General features: G+C 31.0%; 1 protein-coding gene across 1 annotated transcript in view; it reads right to left on the minus strand.

Annotated features, from left to right (window-relative positions):
* Poxn (paired box pox-neuro) overlaps positions 1-18,829 on the minus strand; it is a 143,173-nt gene that overhangs the window by 29,478 nt on the left and 94,866 nt on the right. Inside the window, exon 3 of the mRNA XM_072520519.1 lies at positions 9,916-10,136. Within this exon, the coding sequence (XP_072376620.1) occupies positions 9,916-10,136 (221 nt within the window). The remainder of the gene's footprint in view (positions 1-9,915; positions 10,137-18,829) is intronic.

The following is an 18,829-nucleotide window of genomic DNA, read 5'->3' on the forward strand; positions in this document are numbered from 1 at the left end:
GATATTAACATGAAACCAAAATGACAATCTATCGAACCTTGACTTTAGAGCCCATTATGACTTATGGGACAGAAGTTGGGACAGTAATTAAAAAAGATAGGAAAATAATTGAAGTAGCTGAAATGGATTATCTAAGAAGAGCGTCTGGTATATCCAAAACGTTCATATGATAAATGAAGATCTTAGAGGGAGGACAAATACTGTACATAACACTGTAGACAGGGTTGAAACTAGACAACCCTAGTGGTATGGTCGCGTAAAACGAATGGATGAAGATATATGGCTAAGGCATTTTTTTAGGGCGTAAGATCGAGATTCGTTTTTTGCAGTAGATCCAAAGGAAGGAGTTAGCTAGTGAGTTAACAAGAGAGTGACCAGATCAATTTGAGAAATAAAAGAAATTGAAAATTAATGGTTAGCGGTTTATTACAATTTGGATTTTTATAAGTTATGTAAAGTAGGCAACAGTTATCAGAAGAGCGTTTCAACAATGATTTTAATTATTTATGCATTTATTTATCGTATTTCACAGTGCCCTTGATTTTGGAATTGAATATATTTTTCCAGAGGGTTAAAAATTAGTTTTGCAAATCTAAAAGAAACTTGTTCTAGAAGTGGGTGAAAAAAATATTAATAGGAATTTATGACGAAAAGAAAAATAAAGAACAGAAAGAAACAGAATACAAAAAATAGTCTTTAATATATTAATAGATGATCAAGAGAAAAGAAAAAAGTCCTCAGGTGACATGCAATTGTCTTGGAGAACCTAGAAATATTAGTATTTAAAAACCAGTTATATAAATAAATTATATATATATATATATATATACACATATGTATATATATATATGTATATATATATATATATATATATATATGTATATATATATGTATATATATATATATATATATATATATATATGTATATATATATATATATATATATATGTATATATATAAATATATGTATATATATATATATATATATATATATATATATATATATATATATATATAATGTAATAAATTGTAAAGCTTTCACTTAATTGTAAAAATTTAATCTAAAGGAAACAAATATATTATCTGCATTCTGGCGTTAGGGAAATAATGACCAATAAATTGTGGGACACCACTACGTCCGTCATACCTACACGTTTCACTGCCTTTATTTGGTCATTAACTGCTCTAATGCTTAAAAATCCTCCCACCCTTCATGGTTAAGTGATTTGGCAATGTCCAGTGGTAGTGGAGCTAACTAGCAAAGGCCATCGGTCGTGACAGGATCACATGAGACCCGGTGTTTGTAATGTCAACCCCGGGTTTATCAGTAAGACACATCTAGAGATGGCTTCCGTTCGCCAGGGGCGGTCTGTATTAAGGGATATCCAAGTGCTATATAACACACCGTTTATGATACGATCACTTTTACGATGGTTAAACTAACGGTAAATTTACATATCGTTCTTAGTTTCCTTATAAAATTAGCGTTTTGTTTGAAAACTAGAGATAGCAGATTTACAAGCTGGATTTATATTCAAAAAAGTTTACTTAAACTCTCACAATACTTTTTTATGTCAAAATTTTTTCTCAGTCACCAGATACCTCAGCTGTCTTTCGTCACGTAATTTTATTCAAAGTAAGGCTATAAGAAATAAAAGCTACCGTTAAATTAATGGAGATCCTTGCAGTCATCTTTAATAAGTGCCTGAACGAAGACGAGCTGCCACCCACAGAGTGTAATACCATATTTTACATTTATAAGAAAGCAAGCCGAAAACACTGCAAAAGTTACAGGGGAATTAGTGTAATATGTTCTGTAGCAAGGATTTATAAGCGAGTACTAAAACACCGAATTGTAGAACAAGTTAAAGAATTAGAAGATCATAACGGTTTCAGAGCTGGTTGCTCTTTATAAACGGGTTATTCACTATTAAACAGCTTATGGGGAAATGCATAGAAAGAGGGTCAACTGTCCATTTCAACTTTGTCGTCCTTGAGGAAGATTACTATATCGTAAAATTAAAAAAAAGTTGTGGTTGTGCTTGAAAAACAATGGTGCCAATAAAAATTACATTAAGGCTGTTAAAGCCCTATACTCAGGATGTAAGAGCGCAGCCAAAATAGACAAGAATCTAAAGATTTTAGGATTAGTAAAGGCTTAAGACAGGAATGTGTTTTAGGACCGACAGGTATGTTGCCGGAGTAATATCTTTCATCCCCGCGATCACCCCGCTATCAATTCAGCGTATTGGTAATCCAACTCTAAATAAATATTTCTCAATACCCTTATATCAAAGATATTACTTCAGGGTAAAATAACAATAGTAACAATGATTGTTTTAAAATCAATATGGCTCCCAGATCAGCTTTAACAATTAACAACCTTTTTTTCAAAAATTAAGGATAAAATAGAAAAAGATAAGTAATATTGTCTAAAGCATTCCCTGTTCTTCATGTAATAAGTTGTACATTGGTCAAACTTCTCAACTACTTAAGACTAGGATCACTCTCCATAAAAGTTATTCACCCTTTCATACAGAATGGTGTGCATTAGTTTAACACATCCATTCCACAGGCTATTCCATGGACTTTGATAATACCACTATTCTTTATCATGAAAATAAAAAATTCAAATGAGAATTTATTAAAGTATCCTACATTTCCTTAATCATTTACTGATGAATGTTAAAGGTGGTATTAAGAATCTGGGAGCTTTATATTATCTCTTACTACGATCAAATACAAGACATATATCTAGTTTACATGACTTCAACTTGACTGAGAACACATAGAGAATACACTAAAACGATCTAACGTTCCTCATTACATTTAAACAATTTTTCGTTACTAGTTATGCTCCTTTTCTAACTTGGCTGCACCGTACTGAAGACGACGAATAGTCAGAAATATGTATATACGGTTGCCTTCCATCTATATACCGTTTTTGGTTTTTTGTTTTGCGAGACATGCCATTATTTTTTACTTTTATTATTCCTATTCCTATTATTCCATTTATATATATATATATATATATATATATATATATATATATATATATATATATATATATATATATACATATATTACGGACAGGTTAATTTGATTAAATAAATAATAATAAGTAATAGTAAAATAGAGTAGAAAGTATTGACATAGCTCACAAGGGAAAAAAATAATAAAATATGCATATCGGATAGAAGGCAACCGTAAATACGTATTTCTGACTATTTGGTCGTGATCAGTACGGTGCAGCCAAGTTAGAATAGGATGATGTTAACTTGGAAAAGGATCACTACAGGAGCAATGCTACCAATTTGTGGCAATAAAGTTAGAAACCTCAGAGTCTTCTTTTCGAGCTAAGTTATAATTATACATAACACATACATATATAGACAAAATCGATAAAAAAAACTATTTTAAAAAAACGAAGACTTTTCGAAATCAGAGAAACAAAAATATTTAAAATTCGTTTGTATTTTGAGAACGATTTCCGAAGTGGAAATTGAAACGTCAATAAACTTACTTTAAACTTTAATTGTGGCTTATTCCCATTTAAACCGTTATGGGCCCAGCGGTATGGTTTGTATTTTAAGAACGATTTTTTTCATTTTCATGCTATTCAAGCACCAAATTTTTTCATTTTGTTGAGCTGTTTTATCATTTTTGTTCCATACCATGCAAGTTAAATGTTTACTATGTATTGCAGTTCTTCCTTTGGCGGTGTTTTCAGTTTTTATTGACGCTTGTAAAATTAAAGTATTTTAACTGTCTAAATTATAGCTGTTAATTTATCTGTTGTGCCTTTATTTTGCTGTGTAAACACATTTCGACATAATCCCAGGACATTGATTAATTCCGCCATTAAATAGAACCCTGTTATTTTGACATTCAAGAGAATTAAATTTTTCTCAGAAATAAACTTCGAATCTTGATATTTGATCGAATTCAAAATTTTCGAGAATTCATGATTGACACGTGATTTCGGCTATTTTTGTCAACTTACGACGCATGAGTTTGGATGAAATTTAATTTTTTTTTTGTTTGCTAGACTTAAGTACCATCCACATAAAAGGAAATCCACTACAAATCTAATAATTAAAAAATCTTCCAATTTTTTTGGTCTTTTGTCTAAGTTTACAAATTCTGAAGTTTATTGATAACTCCATTTAGAGAAAATGACGTCACCGACCATATACAATAAAAAATAATTTAATTCAGTTTCGTTGTTGTGACAATTTTATTCAAGACCGGATCTGTGTCCAACCACAACGTTTCCACATGCCCTAGATATAATTATGAGACAAAATAACTGGGAACATCGCCCATTACATGATGTCTACACGTTATGTTTTCGAATTGAGATTATAGAGATTATTAATTTCGTTATCAAAACATTAGATACTTTCGTGAAACATTTCCATCAAGATAGAATTATTTAGGGAAAGTGGTCGTTTAAAAATTATTACGCTAGATATTTCAGATGTTATTGCATTTAATGATGTCGTAGTTGGTGTACACCAAATTTATGACGGTTCATTTAAAAAGAGATTCGAAAACTGTTTTCTTGCGTCATATTTAAGTTAAATATGGTTTTATATGGGATAAATAAATCCACGATTAATTGTAATTAGAACTACATTTTACATTAGTTTTGACGTTTCGATTTCCAATTCGAAAATTGTTTATTAAAAAAAAATGTAAAATGTAATTCTCGTTACAATCAATCATGGTTTAATCTCATAGAAATAATATTGAATATACTTTCAAGTTGTAATAGTTGCCGTCTCGCAAAGAGTGCCCGTCGGCAAAAAAGTTTATGACAGTAGTATTTCCAAAATTTTCAGTATCGCTTCATTAGACCGAGTCTGACACGGTTTCCCTTGGCGATTTTTTTGATTCTGGGGCTTTTTCCTCTAATTGTCCCGAAATATCGTCGCCGTGGATGTGAAGAGAGCTAACCAACAAAAGTCAGTTTCGAGATAATGAGCATTTTAGATTACCATGTCCAGGAAAAAATACATTTTAGCTTATAACTTTCCTGTTCTAACTATTCCTAAATTTTTTTTAGGATTTATCAAACAAAGTGTTACCTACTTTGTACTAAGCCAAACACTGATAAAACATTGATTTATATGAGGGTAGAAGGGTTTCGTTCACTTAGCTCCATTCACCACTAGATAACTTTTCACGAGTCATACTGTTTTTTGTTGTGTGAAAAGATCTAATTCTACGAAATTAAATAATACAAGGTGATATTATGCTTAAAATGTTTAATTTTGGATACAAAAATAACACAAAAGTATGAGAAATTCAATTTAGGTTTTAGTCTTTAACATTTAATATTATTTAACATTGAATATTATACAAAAATCCTATTATTTTATCGCTACTCGGATTCCGAATCGTCTGCAGCGATTCCCTCTATTGGTTTTAAAAGTCGAAGGTAGTAATCATGGTAAGTAGCTGGGATAGTACCTAACCTACAAAGATCTTGTAGATCTTTTAGTTTCTTAGGCTCTATTCCTAAAGCAGAAGGATAAAGTTTCGGAACCTCACTGAAAACATTATTGTCAACTCGAGTGTTTCTACGAATGCACAATTGTTTGAAGTCTACCTGACTAAGTTGTGTTTAATAGAAGATTATATCAAGGTGTTCTTTTCTATATTGTAGCCATTTGATATTTAGCCACTTCATAACATCGCCATCGACTGTCTTCGTTTTGTTAATAATTAATTTTTCGCTGTAAGTTTTAAAATCTAAAAAATGGCTGTAATCTAATTCCTTAACGACGTATAGAGGGTGATTTACTTTGGCTGTTCTTGCCACTGTGTACCACCCGTCAGGCACATATATATTTATTTTTGGTCCCCTACTTTCAATCGCAGAATGAACGCTGTCGCATTCCATTTCGGAATGTCCGGATTCCATGAACTTTTGATTAATAATGTGTAAATTATCAAAAGAAGACAAAGCTTTTATAAACATTGCAGATTAAATAGAATTTCTATTTTGACCTGTTGCAGTATCAGAATAAAATGTTACTTTACTCACTTCAGATGGTAGCTCAGAAAGCATGTTTCATAACCATGTAGCTACTTCTGATGATCCTTTTGTACCATTTAATTCATGCCACATGTAGTTAATAGCAACAGTAGTTTTGAGATTATACACAGTAAAATTGTAGATTTTTAGTTTCCGTTTATAATATAATTGCCCCACTTCTAATTGGGGAGTCAGTAAATGCTTTTCCATATCCATAGTAAAGGTGCTGAAAGTATTATCAATTTTAGCGTCAATTTTCTTATGCTACCTAGCCTCCTTCTTTCGAAGTTGATGTAGATTGTATTCATCTTCATGTTTTTCTTTTTCGTCTTCGGTTTTATTTGCGAATTGCGTGCAAAAGCTACATTGGTCTTTTTTTGGTTTGTGGAAACCATAGTAAAATTCGGTGCTGAATATATGTTTATAATAATAAAACGACACTGAATCTTCCTGATACTCTTCGCAGTATTTTAAATAATCCTGGCAAAGTCGTTTTTCAGACAAACCAGAAGGTAAGTATTTCCTTTTGGTTGAACTTCGACAAGAGTGAGAATCAATCACCGGTAGTGATTTGATGTGATTACGTACTACCTCCTTTTGATTATCTGGGATTTTGTTAGGGGGAACTTTTCGACCTCTTGTCCTCCCCTATGATACCTGACGACTTTGAATTTTTTAATGCCGTTTCAACTTTTTTTCCAGATATATCAAATGTACCCAGAAAAAACTTTTTACATACTTGGATGTTTTCGTCGTCCAACTTTAAATTGTACACCATAGTTGATTGGCGTCTAGAGGCGGCATCTTCATTATTTGATTTATATCGCCGATTAGGTATTTTTTTCGTAATTCTACTGCTGATAAAGCTCTATCTTCCTCTTTCATCTTGAATGGAGTGAAAATCATCAAATAATTTTTGCCTCTTTTCCTGCAGCTACTTGTCTTAAACCTTAGCTCAATTCCATAAAAATTGTATATAAATTATCTTACAATTATAACTACTCCCAGACAAAGAAGCTTTCAAATAAAATAATTTTATTACTTGTTACAATATTGAGTACCGTGGGACTTTGCTGCACAGCAAACAGCAAACCCCAGCTAACGATAAGGTGACTAATCGACTGTATAATAATAATTTATCTGTCTGTTGTTATTTGCAGACTAAGCTCAAGCGTCTGATAGCTCTGTTCACAACTGGAAATATGTTCAGTACCCGGTGGTGGTAAGTGGCATAGATCACTTCACTCCAAAAAAAAAAGATTGTGAATTCACTTAGCGTCCTTTCACACTTTAGAATATAAACCATTTGAAACAACATATTCACTTCAATATGAAATTCAATATGATCTCTTCACTACAATATGAAATCTTTCTTTCTGATTGCGATGCTGCAGTTAGCTCATTTTTAAGAAAATGTGGGTTAGCTCTCTTCACATTCACGACGACGATATGTTGATTTTGCGAAATACCGAAAATTTAGAGAAAATGCTATTCTTTTTAATAAAATATCTTAAAAATTATAAAACACGAAAATAAAATTTTCTGATGATAAATATAGATTATTCGGGATACTTTCATTAAAAGCAGTAAAAACAACTTTTCATATCTGACGAAACTCGTTTTCCGATTTTCCTGTCCGACGCAACAGCTGAAAGTGGTCTATTTTATGACTATCCAAAAATTTTTTAAAAACCGTTTATTCCAAACAATATTTGTTTTTAAATGAAATATAGAATATGTTATAATAATTGTCTAATAGTGAAGTAGGATCATTTTCGTGGAAAAACAAATAAATTTTATGTTGATTTTTCTATCAAAAATTGTACTTGACGTTCATAAGTATATATTTAGTCCATATTTATTAATAACAAGTTGATTTTTTCACCATAGTTTTAAAAAAATATATATAATCTGACCTAATATACTTACCCCTTTGTAAAAAGGGGTAAGTATATTACCCCTTGTAAAAATTACTTATTTTATTTTTCTTGTAATTTTCTTCAATACCCTTTACTTTATCATCCATATACTTCCTGTATACTTCTTTACTTTTTTCGTTGTTCGGCATACCTTTCTAGGTCGTCGTGTTTTTGCAATCGCAAACTTTTTAATCCCAAATCTGATCTTTTTTTAACTCTGTTCTACATTCGTCAGAGAACCAGTGTTTTTTTTTTAGTTCTTGGTATGTTCTTCGACGTTGCTTCCTTTATAGTGTTTGTCATTTTCAAGAACTTTTGTTGTATGTTACTCACAGTAGGACTTGTTTGGCGTAAGTTTCTTGTATATCCTTTTGATAATCCTGCACTACTTAAAATTTTCACAGTTTTTTAAAATTAAATTTAGGTTGCACTTTCTTTTTCCGTTTATGTTTTTTAATTATTGCATCTCTCATATTAATTCTAACCAAAAAATGATCAGAGTCTATGTCAGCCCCTTTGCACATTTTTACATTTGTTTTTAACTTTGCGAATTTCTTTTGTATTAAGATGTGGTCTATTTTGATTAGGTTCATTTGATCGCGGAAATTTCCACATTCCATTATATATATTCTTTCTCCTGAAATGTGTACTCAGTGTTTTCATCCTGGTTTCAATTGCGAATGTAATCAATCTTTGGCCATTATCATTTGTATTCATATGTTTTCTTTCGCTCTCTGTTATGTTTTTCTATATATCTTCTCTTCCGACCTTTGAATTGGCGTCGCCTATAATGATTTTAATATCTTGTCTGGGCATTTCTTTTTCTTCAGACAATGACTATAATTCTTCAAAAAATTCATCTTTAACTTCTTCTCCTTTTTCTCCTGTTGGAAAGTTGTATATTTATCAGCGATAACATGTTCTCTTTTCCTTTAATTCTAATTGCACACATTCTGTCAGATTTTGTTACAAATCGTTTCACCTTCTACACGTCTTCATGTACCAGAAAAACCACTCCAAAATTCCTATTATTGCCTCCACTTGTATAAAACGTGTATGAACTAATCTTTTCAATGTCGTATCCAGTCAAGTGTGTTTCTTGTATTGCTATGATGCGTATTTTATATTTTTTAAGTTCTTCTATTAGGTTAATTAATGCTCCCCCCTTGTATACTTACCGTACATTCCATGCCGCAATATTTAAGTACGCATTCTTATTTTTCTTGAAGTTTTCACTTTCAGCTCTTAATTCCTTGTCTTTATTTACAATTTCCTGCCTCATGTGTCTTTCCTTTTCAGTCAGGTCATCGTTGATGAAGATCTTTTCTCCAGTAAGAAATCTGAGTTTGCTTTTTTCTTTCATTACCTTATTTTTTCGCCATAATTCTTCATTTGTACCAAACATATATTCTTTCTTAGCTACATTGCAGATTCCATTTCGACTTCATCTTTTAGGCGCTTTTGTATAAAATCTTTTACGTTATTTCTTAAGAGTGTTTCATCTGTTGCCACTATTACGGGTATTATTATATTACGGGTAGACCCGTAATTACTGTGTTATTTCTTTTCACCTGTTTTTAATTCTTCTTACTTTGTTTTTAATCTGGGTTAATTTGTTTTTCGTAAATAAATAATAAAACAAATTCCCATATGATGAAAAGTTAATTGGATACACTGTATATATATATATATATATATATATATATATATATATATATATATATATATATATATATATATATATATATAGATATACAAGTAAGGAAAAAGAACATGAGAGACATACACCTGAGAGACAAAGCCTCAAACAATACGCTCGCAATGTTAGTTGGAATTTTATTGTTACACATTGGCTCCCAACTTTCTACGCATAGTGATATCGTTAAAATAGAAAACCTATTTTTCTTGTTGTCAAAAAATAATTTACCATATTAATAATATAATGAAACAAACCTTTGTTTTTGAACCACCAATAGAACCTGGTCGAATAGATCCTGTTTCGTAAAACCTGGTCAAAATTTTAGACACGCATCCGTGCGACACTAAAAGTTGTCTTGATATATCACAAGGTCGAACTCCGAGAAGGGCCAGTTCGACTATTCTTCTTCTTACGCAGTCTGGCAAAGGACGACCGTTCACGAAAACACCTCCAAGTTGATTTACGCCCGCCTGGCCTAGAAAGAAAAACATTACATTTAAAAAATTGTACTACAGAATAATGTATAAATATAATTACAAAACAAATTAGACAACACTCTTTTGGTTTGCAAGTGATATATTGTTAAAATTCATCATCATCATCATCATCATCATCCAGCCTCAAGAGTCCACTGCTGAACACAGGCCTCTTCCTCATGATTCCAACTCCGTCTATCTTGCGCCGCTCTTATCCAGTTTTTATCGAGTCTTCTTAAATCATCAGTCCATATTGTGAGTGGTCGACCGACGCTTCTCTTGTCTTCCCTTGTTAAAATTACGAGTTTAATATTCAAAGATCAGTTAATAAAAATAATTAAATAAACTAATCAAATACCAGTTGTAGATGAAATGATCACAATTTCAAAAATACAAGCAACGTTCGGAAGGTTAGAATACAAGATTTGTGTAAGATATAATGGCTTTTTTCAATGTTAGCGCTCTTGAAGTGTAAAACAATTCTGCTACCAGTTCTGCCGGTCCTATCACTGTCCACTTTAGTTTCTTTATTTCTTCTACTAGTTCTAGCAGTTTTCTTCTAAACTTAGTGCCCATATAGTCTAGGCGGGATCAGTTTTGGATTGGACATTTTCCATAGGAAGCTATTTTTTTACTGGAATCTCTTCAGGATGTGCCCAATATCGATAATCACGATATGCGCCAGTCGCAAACCCTGTGCTAACTTTTTTATTTAACAAAATCTGAAAACAATTGAAAATTTCTCATTTTTTGCTCCTATTTTCGTTTATAATTCTAAAAATATTGATCCTAGAGAAAAAATTATAAGAAGTTAAAAGTTTCGTTATTCACTTTTACACAATATTTCGTTAGCTAGAAGTTGAAAATTTAATGTTTATTGTTGAAAAAATAGCAATAATTGGAAAAAAAAAGTAAAAAAAAATGAAGTTAATCCTTTAAATGTTTTCGACTTTATAAACTTGACTTACAAGCTCCATATTCCGCCTAGAAAAACCTTTTAATATGTTTAAAACGTGTTCTAAATTTTGTTGAGATCGGTCGGATAGGTTTTGCATAATAATTTTGCACTGGAAACATACTGGAAAAAAATCGCAAATTTTCAAATTTATAGTAGGCCCTAAATAAGGCCCTCAGATAGTTGCAAATTTTTATTTGTACATAAAGGAAGGCTCAAACTTTCAAACGCTTTTTGTAAAATTCAATTCGGTTCACTAGGAGAGCCTAGAAATTTTTTTAAAGTTTTAAACATTTTTTATATATATGAGGCTTAGAAACAAATTGAATAATGAACAAATATATAATTGATGAACAAATTGGCATACATTTGCCGTGTAACCATAAGTGATAGAGGGCTCGTTTTTAAACAAATACCCTCGTATTGTCAAGTACTTTTTATATGAAAAGTTTTACGTAATGCGCTTCATGGCAACATCCATAAAAAAGACAAATAAAAAACCGTTTTTGCGTAAAATGTCGCTCGGAATGCATGAGAGGTGGTGGTGGGGGACATTCACACGAAATGTGAATCGGCGAGTCAAAATCATAGCGCGCGCTAAAAATTGCATTATCTCGGCTTCTTGTTAACCAATTTTGCTCTTTTTTTGAATCGATGTCTCGGACGACAAGGATTGCAAATATCATATTTTCAAATATAATTTTTAATTGCAAATTGGAAAATTTGCAATAAACAATTGTATGTTAAACAAGTAATTGCATTTTTTCTTCATGTATTTTTTTTTAATTGCAATTTATACATTGAAGTAAATTATTACTTTTAGTAAACAAATATGTATTTATAAATTGTTAATAAATAATTTAAATTGTTAAAACAAAGGCGAACGAAAAAAAAAAAATTTTTCATAAATAAACTTTATTTTGACTCAATCTTCAATAATTTTTTTCTTTTTTTGGAAGGACAAGAATCTTCAGGTCTTATTTCTTCCTCAAAACCTTCATTTTCCATTTCAATATCTTCATCCTCGATCTGTAAATTTAATGTTTCTTCTCCTTCATCTGTAGCTTTATCTTGTGCCTCTAGAAAATCTAAGGAATCCATCGACTCCATATCCATATCTCGTTCAACTTCTTCCAATATTTTACTGTGTTCAGTATTTTTACATGTCTGACCATTGCAGTGAAGACAATATTCAGAACATTTGAGACCATGTTTGATACAACTGCATGTTTTTGTACAAAGTGTTTTTACATTTGCAAATAATATTTCTGAATAATGAGTCAGATAGTAATACCTGCTCAGTTTGTATTGACTCAAGACCATTTTGAGTTAGTTCCCACCCCCACTCAGTAGCATTCAGGTTATTTCCAAGCCACTGCTGTACTTGGAAATATACACGAAGCGAGTGTTGCTCAGCTGTAGATTGTGTTGGTGGCAGCTCGTAAAGTTATTCAATTTGTTTATAAACCTAAAAAATGTTTAAAACTTTAAAAAATATTCTAGGCTCTCCTAGTGAACCGATTTGAATTTTACAAGAAGCGTTTGGAAGTTTGAGCCTTTCTTTATATGTAAAAAAATTTGTAACTATCTGAGAGCCTTATTTAGGGACTACTATAAATTTGAAAATTTGCGATTTTTTTCCAGTAGGCTGGATTGCAAAATTATTATGCAAAACCTATCCGACCGATCTTAACAAAATTTAGCATACGTTTTAAACATAATAAAAAGTTTTTCTAGGCGGAATATGGAGCTTGTAAGTCAAGTTTAGAAAGTCGAAAACATTTAAAGGATTAACTTCATTTTTTTGTACTTTTTTTCCAATTATTGCTATTTTTTCAACAATAAACATTAAATTTTCAACTTCTAGCTAACGAAATATTGTGTAAAATTAAATAACGAAACTTTTAACTTGTTATAATTTTTTCTCTAGGATCAATATTTTCCGAATTATAAACGAAAATAGAAGCAAAAAAATGAGAAATTTTCAATTGTTCTCAGATTTTGTTAAATAAAAAATTTAGCACAGGGTTTGCGACTGGCGCATATCGTGATTATCGATATTGGGCACATCCTGAAGGGATTCCAGCAAAAAAATAGCTTCCTATGGAAAATGTCCATTATAGTCTGAATTTCTACAGATCCCGCCTAGTCTAATATGTTAAATGTAGCTATGAACCGCTCAGTTGTGGGATGTTTCTGTGAATATGTATATTTTTGTTGTTTCGAATTTCTGTCCCCTCCGCCCAGAATCTATGGGAGTCTGTCTGAAGTTTCAATCAGACATTATAAGACCCTATCTCTAGTCGTCTAGGGAATTCGTTTCGGATATTTCATAAGAACTGTTTTAGCTTTAACTTGTCACGCTCGCCAGACAGATTGACAAGTACTTGTTGGTCCAAGGAAGGTGTTTTATTGTTTTATTTCCGTCCTGCCCACCGGTAAACCGGGTCGGGCATTCCCTATTTGTCATCTGCTCTCTAAGGGGTTATAGGTTCCCTTAAGAGTATTATTATATGTATATATATATATATAAATATATATATATATATATATATATATATATATATATATATAAATATATAAACCTATACAGGTTGTCACCAAAAGATCGGTCATAAATTATATCACGATTTTTAGTAATGAAAATAAGTCGATTTGGCCTAACCTACCTATTTGCAAAAGTGCATCCAGAAAAAGTTACGGGGTGTTTAAGTTACAAAATAAAACCAAATTTTATATTATTGCTCCAAAACGGTTTAAAATTTTTTATGTAAATTTATATTATGTGTTAGCATGCCTTAGCCAATAAAACCGAAGTAGCGAAACATTTTTTTCTCAATTTTTCAACATCTTTAGGGGGTCTCCAAGCTTTCCACCCCCCAAATTTTTGTAGTATAATATTGGATTAAAAACGGGACGTCAATAGAATGAAATACCTATTTAACAACTTTATTGACTTGTAATATTTGTTTGCGGAGGAAACTGTCTGATAAAACCAAAATAATGCTAAAACAAAAAGGTAAATGAAAGTACAACATACAGAGAATACAATACACATAACTTTCTAAGACAATAAGAAAACATTTTAAGAGGATATATATTATTATAGAGGATATAAAGAAAACACCAAGTTTACAAGATAGATATACTAGAAGTCCTTCCGGAAGAAGTAGAATTGATAATCACAAAAATGAAAAATGGTAAAACAGCTGGAATAGACAGCTGGAACAGCATAATAGTGGAACTGATTAAATACGCTGGTATAAAAACCTGGAATATCGTAGAGGGTATATTTACGAACTGCCTTAAAGTCAAGATGCATACCAGACCACTGGAATACAGTAAAAATAATTCTCATTCATAAGAAAGGTAGCAAAGAAGATATCAAAAACTACAGATCTCCAAGTCTATTACCCATCATGTACAAGATATTCACAAAGATCATCAACAATAGATTAAAAAATGCATTAGATACTGCACAACCAAGAAGACAAGCTGGCTTCAGAAGTGGATTCATTGCCCTGGATATATCCATACGCTTCGAGAACTAATGAGTAGAACTTAAGAATATGAAATACCGCTAGCCATAACGTTAGATTTCGAGAAGGCTTTTGATTCTATATATCCCAAGGCAGCAATGGAACCTTTGATCAATTAATATCCCCAAAGCTTTTCACTGAAAATCTAGAAAATATATTCAGCAAAATGAACTGGTAGAACAAAGCTCTATATAAGGAAATACAAGAACTAAGCGACTTAAATGCAGCTAGCGATAAAGGTGGCCTAACAATGAACTTGGCAAAAACAAAAACCATGTACAATGAGCTAGTGGATGTCCAAGATGTAATAATAAACAACACTGCACTTGAGACAGGAGATGAGTATGAATACCTGGGACAATTAATACATAAATCTGGCTATGTGCACTTACTCCCAGAAATCAACAGAAGAATAAAATTGGCTTGGGTATCTTTTGGGAAAAATGCTGTAATATTTAAATCCAGAATGCTACTTCATCTAAAGAAAAGAACATCATTGTATACTACCAATCATGACATACGGCTGCGAAACTTGGATACAAACGAAAGAGCTAAAAGCGAAACTCAAAGTCACTTAAAGGTCAAAGGAGCGATGCATGCTAGGCATAAAAAAAAGATCGCTAAAGAATAGAATAGATCAGACAGAAAACCCAGTACATTGATGTAATCCACATAATCAAATAAAATGGCAGTGGACCGGAAATCTAGCGAGAAGAGTTGAGAATAGATGGTCTACTAGAATTGCACTGTGGTATCCGAGAGGCGTCAAGAGCTGACGCCTTGAACAGATGGGACTGACATAAACAAGCAGATACAATATGGTACACAGAAGTGAATATAAGACAATCGTGTGCCGAAATGGAAAACGAGTATGTAAGGGAGGTTGCACCATAATCGGTAAAATACGCTGAGAATGATGATTTTGATAATGTACTTTATTATGGTATTGGAAATAAATGTCTTCTATATTTTTTTCGTTATATTGAGAACTTAATGTATGTCAGTTATTATCTATTTCTATCATTTATCGCCAGTAACATTGCATTTATTGTCCTTTTTTGCGCCTCAGATGTTTTTTGATATTATTTAATTATTAGATTATTGGGGATGTACTTTAGATTTAATAATTATTTTTAATTTATTTAAAGTATGTTTATAATATTTTTGAAATCGTTTACTGCTGTCACTTTTAATTACCTCTCTTAAATCGTTACTCATTGGATTTCCTTCCGGTGGCCCATTTATTACTTTGATCTATTGGATAAGCTAACCAAATCTTTATTTAAAAATGGGATATCTACCATTTTTAAATAAAAACACGTTACAGACAAATGTAAATCTCCGTAACATCCGCTGTACAATTTATATTACTATATTTAAAAAAATCTTTCGCGTGACATACAGAAAACACCTGCTTGCGACTACAAGCGCCTAACATCGATTTTTTTCGACTGTAAAAATTAGCCCAAAATTGGGAACCGCAGTTGCTACTATAATTACTAAATTGTAGGACCTATCACATACGAAGACATATCAGTGTATGCAAGTCAGGTACCAATTCCTATGTTAGCACAGTGAAATGAACCGGTAATCGAAATGAGAAGCTTCTGAATGAATCCTTTTCTGTTCTCTCATATATTTACATTCACAAATAGCTGTCCAATTGCTTGAATGGAAGTGTGATACCAATAAATGGACGAACAATATTATGTCGATACGGGCATTAAAAAATATTTTATTGTGTAATATTAATGTTATAAGTAAAAATATAATAAGGTTCTGAAACTGTTTTCTTATGGAACTAATATTGTTCTGAAGCTATTTTCTTGTGGCATCTTAAAATAATTACTCTTTTGGGAATGGTAATGGGAATAAGCCACAACTGAAGTTTAAAATAAGTTTATTGACGGTTCAATTTCCACTTCGGAAATCGTTATCAAAATACAAACATTAATAAATGAAACAATTTTTGTTTTAAATAGGCAAAAGAAATAAAATTAGACTTACTCACAATCAATTTAATTTTACTACCAAAACGACCGGTTTCGCTTTCTACACTTTGCAAGGCATCTTCAGGTCAAACGGTACAAAGTAAATTAAACGCTGAAATTATAAAAAGCCCATATTAGGGTGCTGTCTTATAAAGATAAAGATCAAAAAAGGTTATAGTAATTATGCCAATATTACATGTCTGTGTTTATTAATATGCATAAAATTGATTTAGCAGACAAAGTGAAAACCCACAAATTGGTACGAGATATTCTATTAAATTGTAATAAATTAGAAACAAACAAAATACTACTTACATTCCGGTACAAGAATTTTTAGTTAATGATTCGTGATACATAGTTCAAACTATCCTGTAATTGCTGATGATGGGTGATCTTTGGTTAATGTTGTAACTGTCTGACAATTAACGAGGAAGTTTCTTGAGGGGAGAGATGAACAAATGAAATAGGAGCAAGGTATATGTAATTGTTTGTTAAATGAAAGTGATGTTTTATATTATTTAAATTTATATTTATTTAAGTATATATATTTTAGAAATGTGTGTTAATTTATCGAAATTTTTTACAGTATGAGGACAGTGATATGACAATGAATGAAATTAGATGTACTATTTTGTGGGTGTGCAATTTCTTTGACTTGTAATTATCAAATTTTTTGATAAAAAGCAATTAATTTCTGTTTTGGCAGAAAATTGTGATGTCATATGTTAAAATTATAAAACTAAAAACAACAATTAAGGACAATTAAGGACAACCAGAACACAATTAAAAGGACAAAACAGACATAAAACTTTTAAAAAAGGGGGCTTATTGGCACTACATCATGGTAAAAATTGAGTTTTTTGTTGTCTACTAGTATTTTAAGAGGTAAATTTGACAAGCTAATGTAGGTTAAAGTGTGACAGTTTTTCTTCTATTTCTTAGTGTTGTAACTAAAGTTAACTAGTTTTTGAAGCAAACCGACCTTACTGAAATAGTAGTTAAACAATTAAATGAAATTTGTAAGCTAATATGTATAATATTGACATACTTTCAACAATCACTAACTGAATTAAATTTAACTTTAAATTTAAATGTGACAATCGAAATAATTGAAATAATTTTTATATAACAAAATTTTAAAAGTTTTAAAAATCAGAATTACAAAAAAAAAAACTTTGGATGAATATTTGGTAACAGAATATTAATCCAAATATGCAATAAATATACAAATTTTTGAAAATTTGTATATTTCTTCATTACTGTAATGGTATGTTTAAAAACTTTTCATTTTAGTTTTATTACATTAAAGTGGAAACAAGAGAAATAGATAAAATTGTTTATAGCAGCAAATTCCAAAATTCCAGAAATTAACTGAGTTTTTAAATTAAATTAATAATGTGGTTGGTAACTATGGTATATGACAGTTGAGCGCCGGATATAGGCATGATTGCCGTTAACAGTAAATATTAGTCTTATTTTGAGTTTATAAATGTACCAAGACAAGATATAACGTCCACGTCCACGTCCACGTATATAAAATTTTTGTTTTCTGTTAATTGGTGAAAAATTCTTCTAATAATTTAATTTTATCTGACTTATTTATATTGACTCATTTTTTTGACGGATATTCTCAAGTTAAAGTTGATTTCATGGAATTGAATGGACTATCTTAAAATAAAGTCGTCCCAGGAATGCAACTCAGCAATATTGTCAATATCATTTTAAAGTCGTCTACTTTAAAATGTACAATATATGTCTGAATTGTCAACATAAATGAGTCAGATAAAATTAAATTATTAGAAGAAGTTTTCACCAAGTAACAATAAACTTAATTAATTTATTAATGTTTGTATTTTGATAACGATTTCCGAAGTGGAAATTGAAACGTCAATAAACGTATTTTAACCTTTAATTGTGGCTTATTCCCATTTAAATAGTAATTACTTATTGCCTGTACTTTATCTTCAGTTGGATGTACCTCGAAACTATTAATTTTATGCCCTAAATACTCTACTTCTCATTCAAAAAATTTGCATTTATCCATATTTACTTTGACATTATATTCATTAATCTATTTAAAACTAACTTAAAATTTTTCAACATTTCCTCTTTAGAATCTCCACTAATAAGTTTGTCATGCAAACAACAGTGAACCCTTGGGTATACCACATAAAATATGATCTATAACTGATTGAAATAGTGCTGGA

The sequence above is a fragment of the Diabrotica undecimpunctata genome, chromosome 1, assembly GCF_040954645.1.
Source record: "Diabrotica undecimpunctata isolate CICGRU chromosome 1, icDiaUnde3, whole genome shotgun sequence".
NCBI classification, from domain to species: domain Eukaryota; kingdom Metazoa; phylum Arthropoda; class Insecta; order Coleoptera; family Chrysomelidae; genus Diabrotica; species Diabrotica undecimpunctata.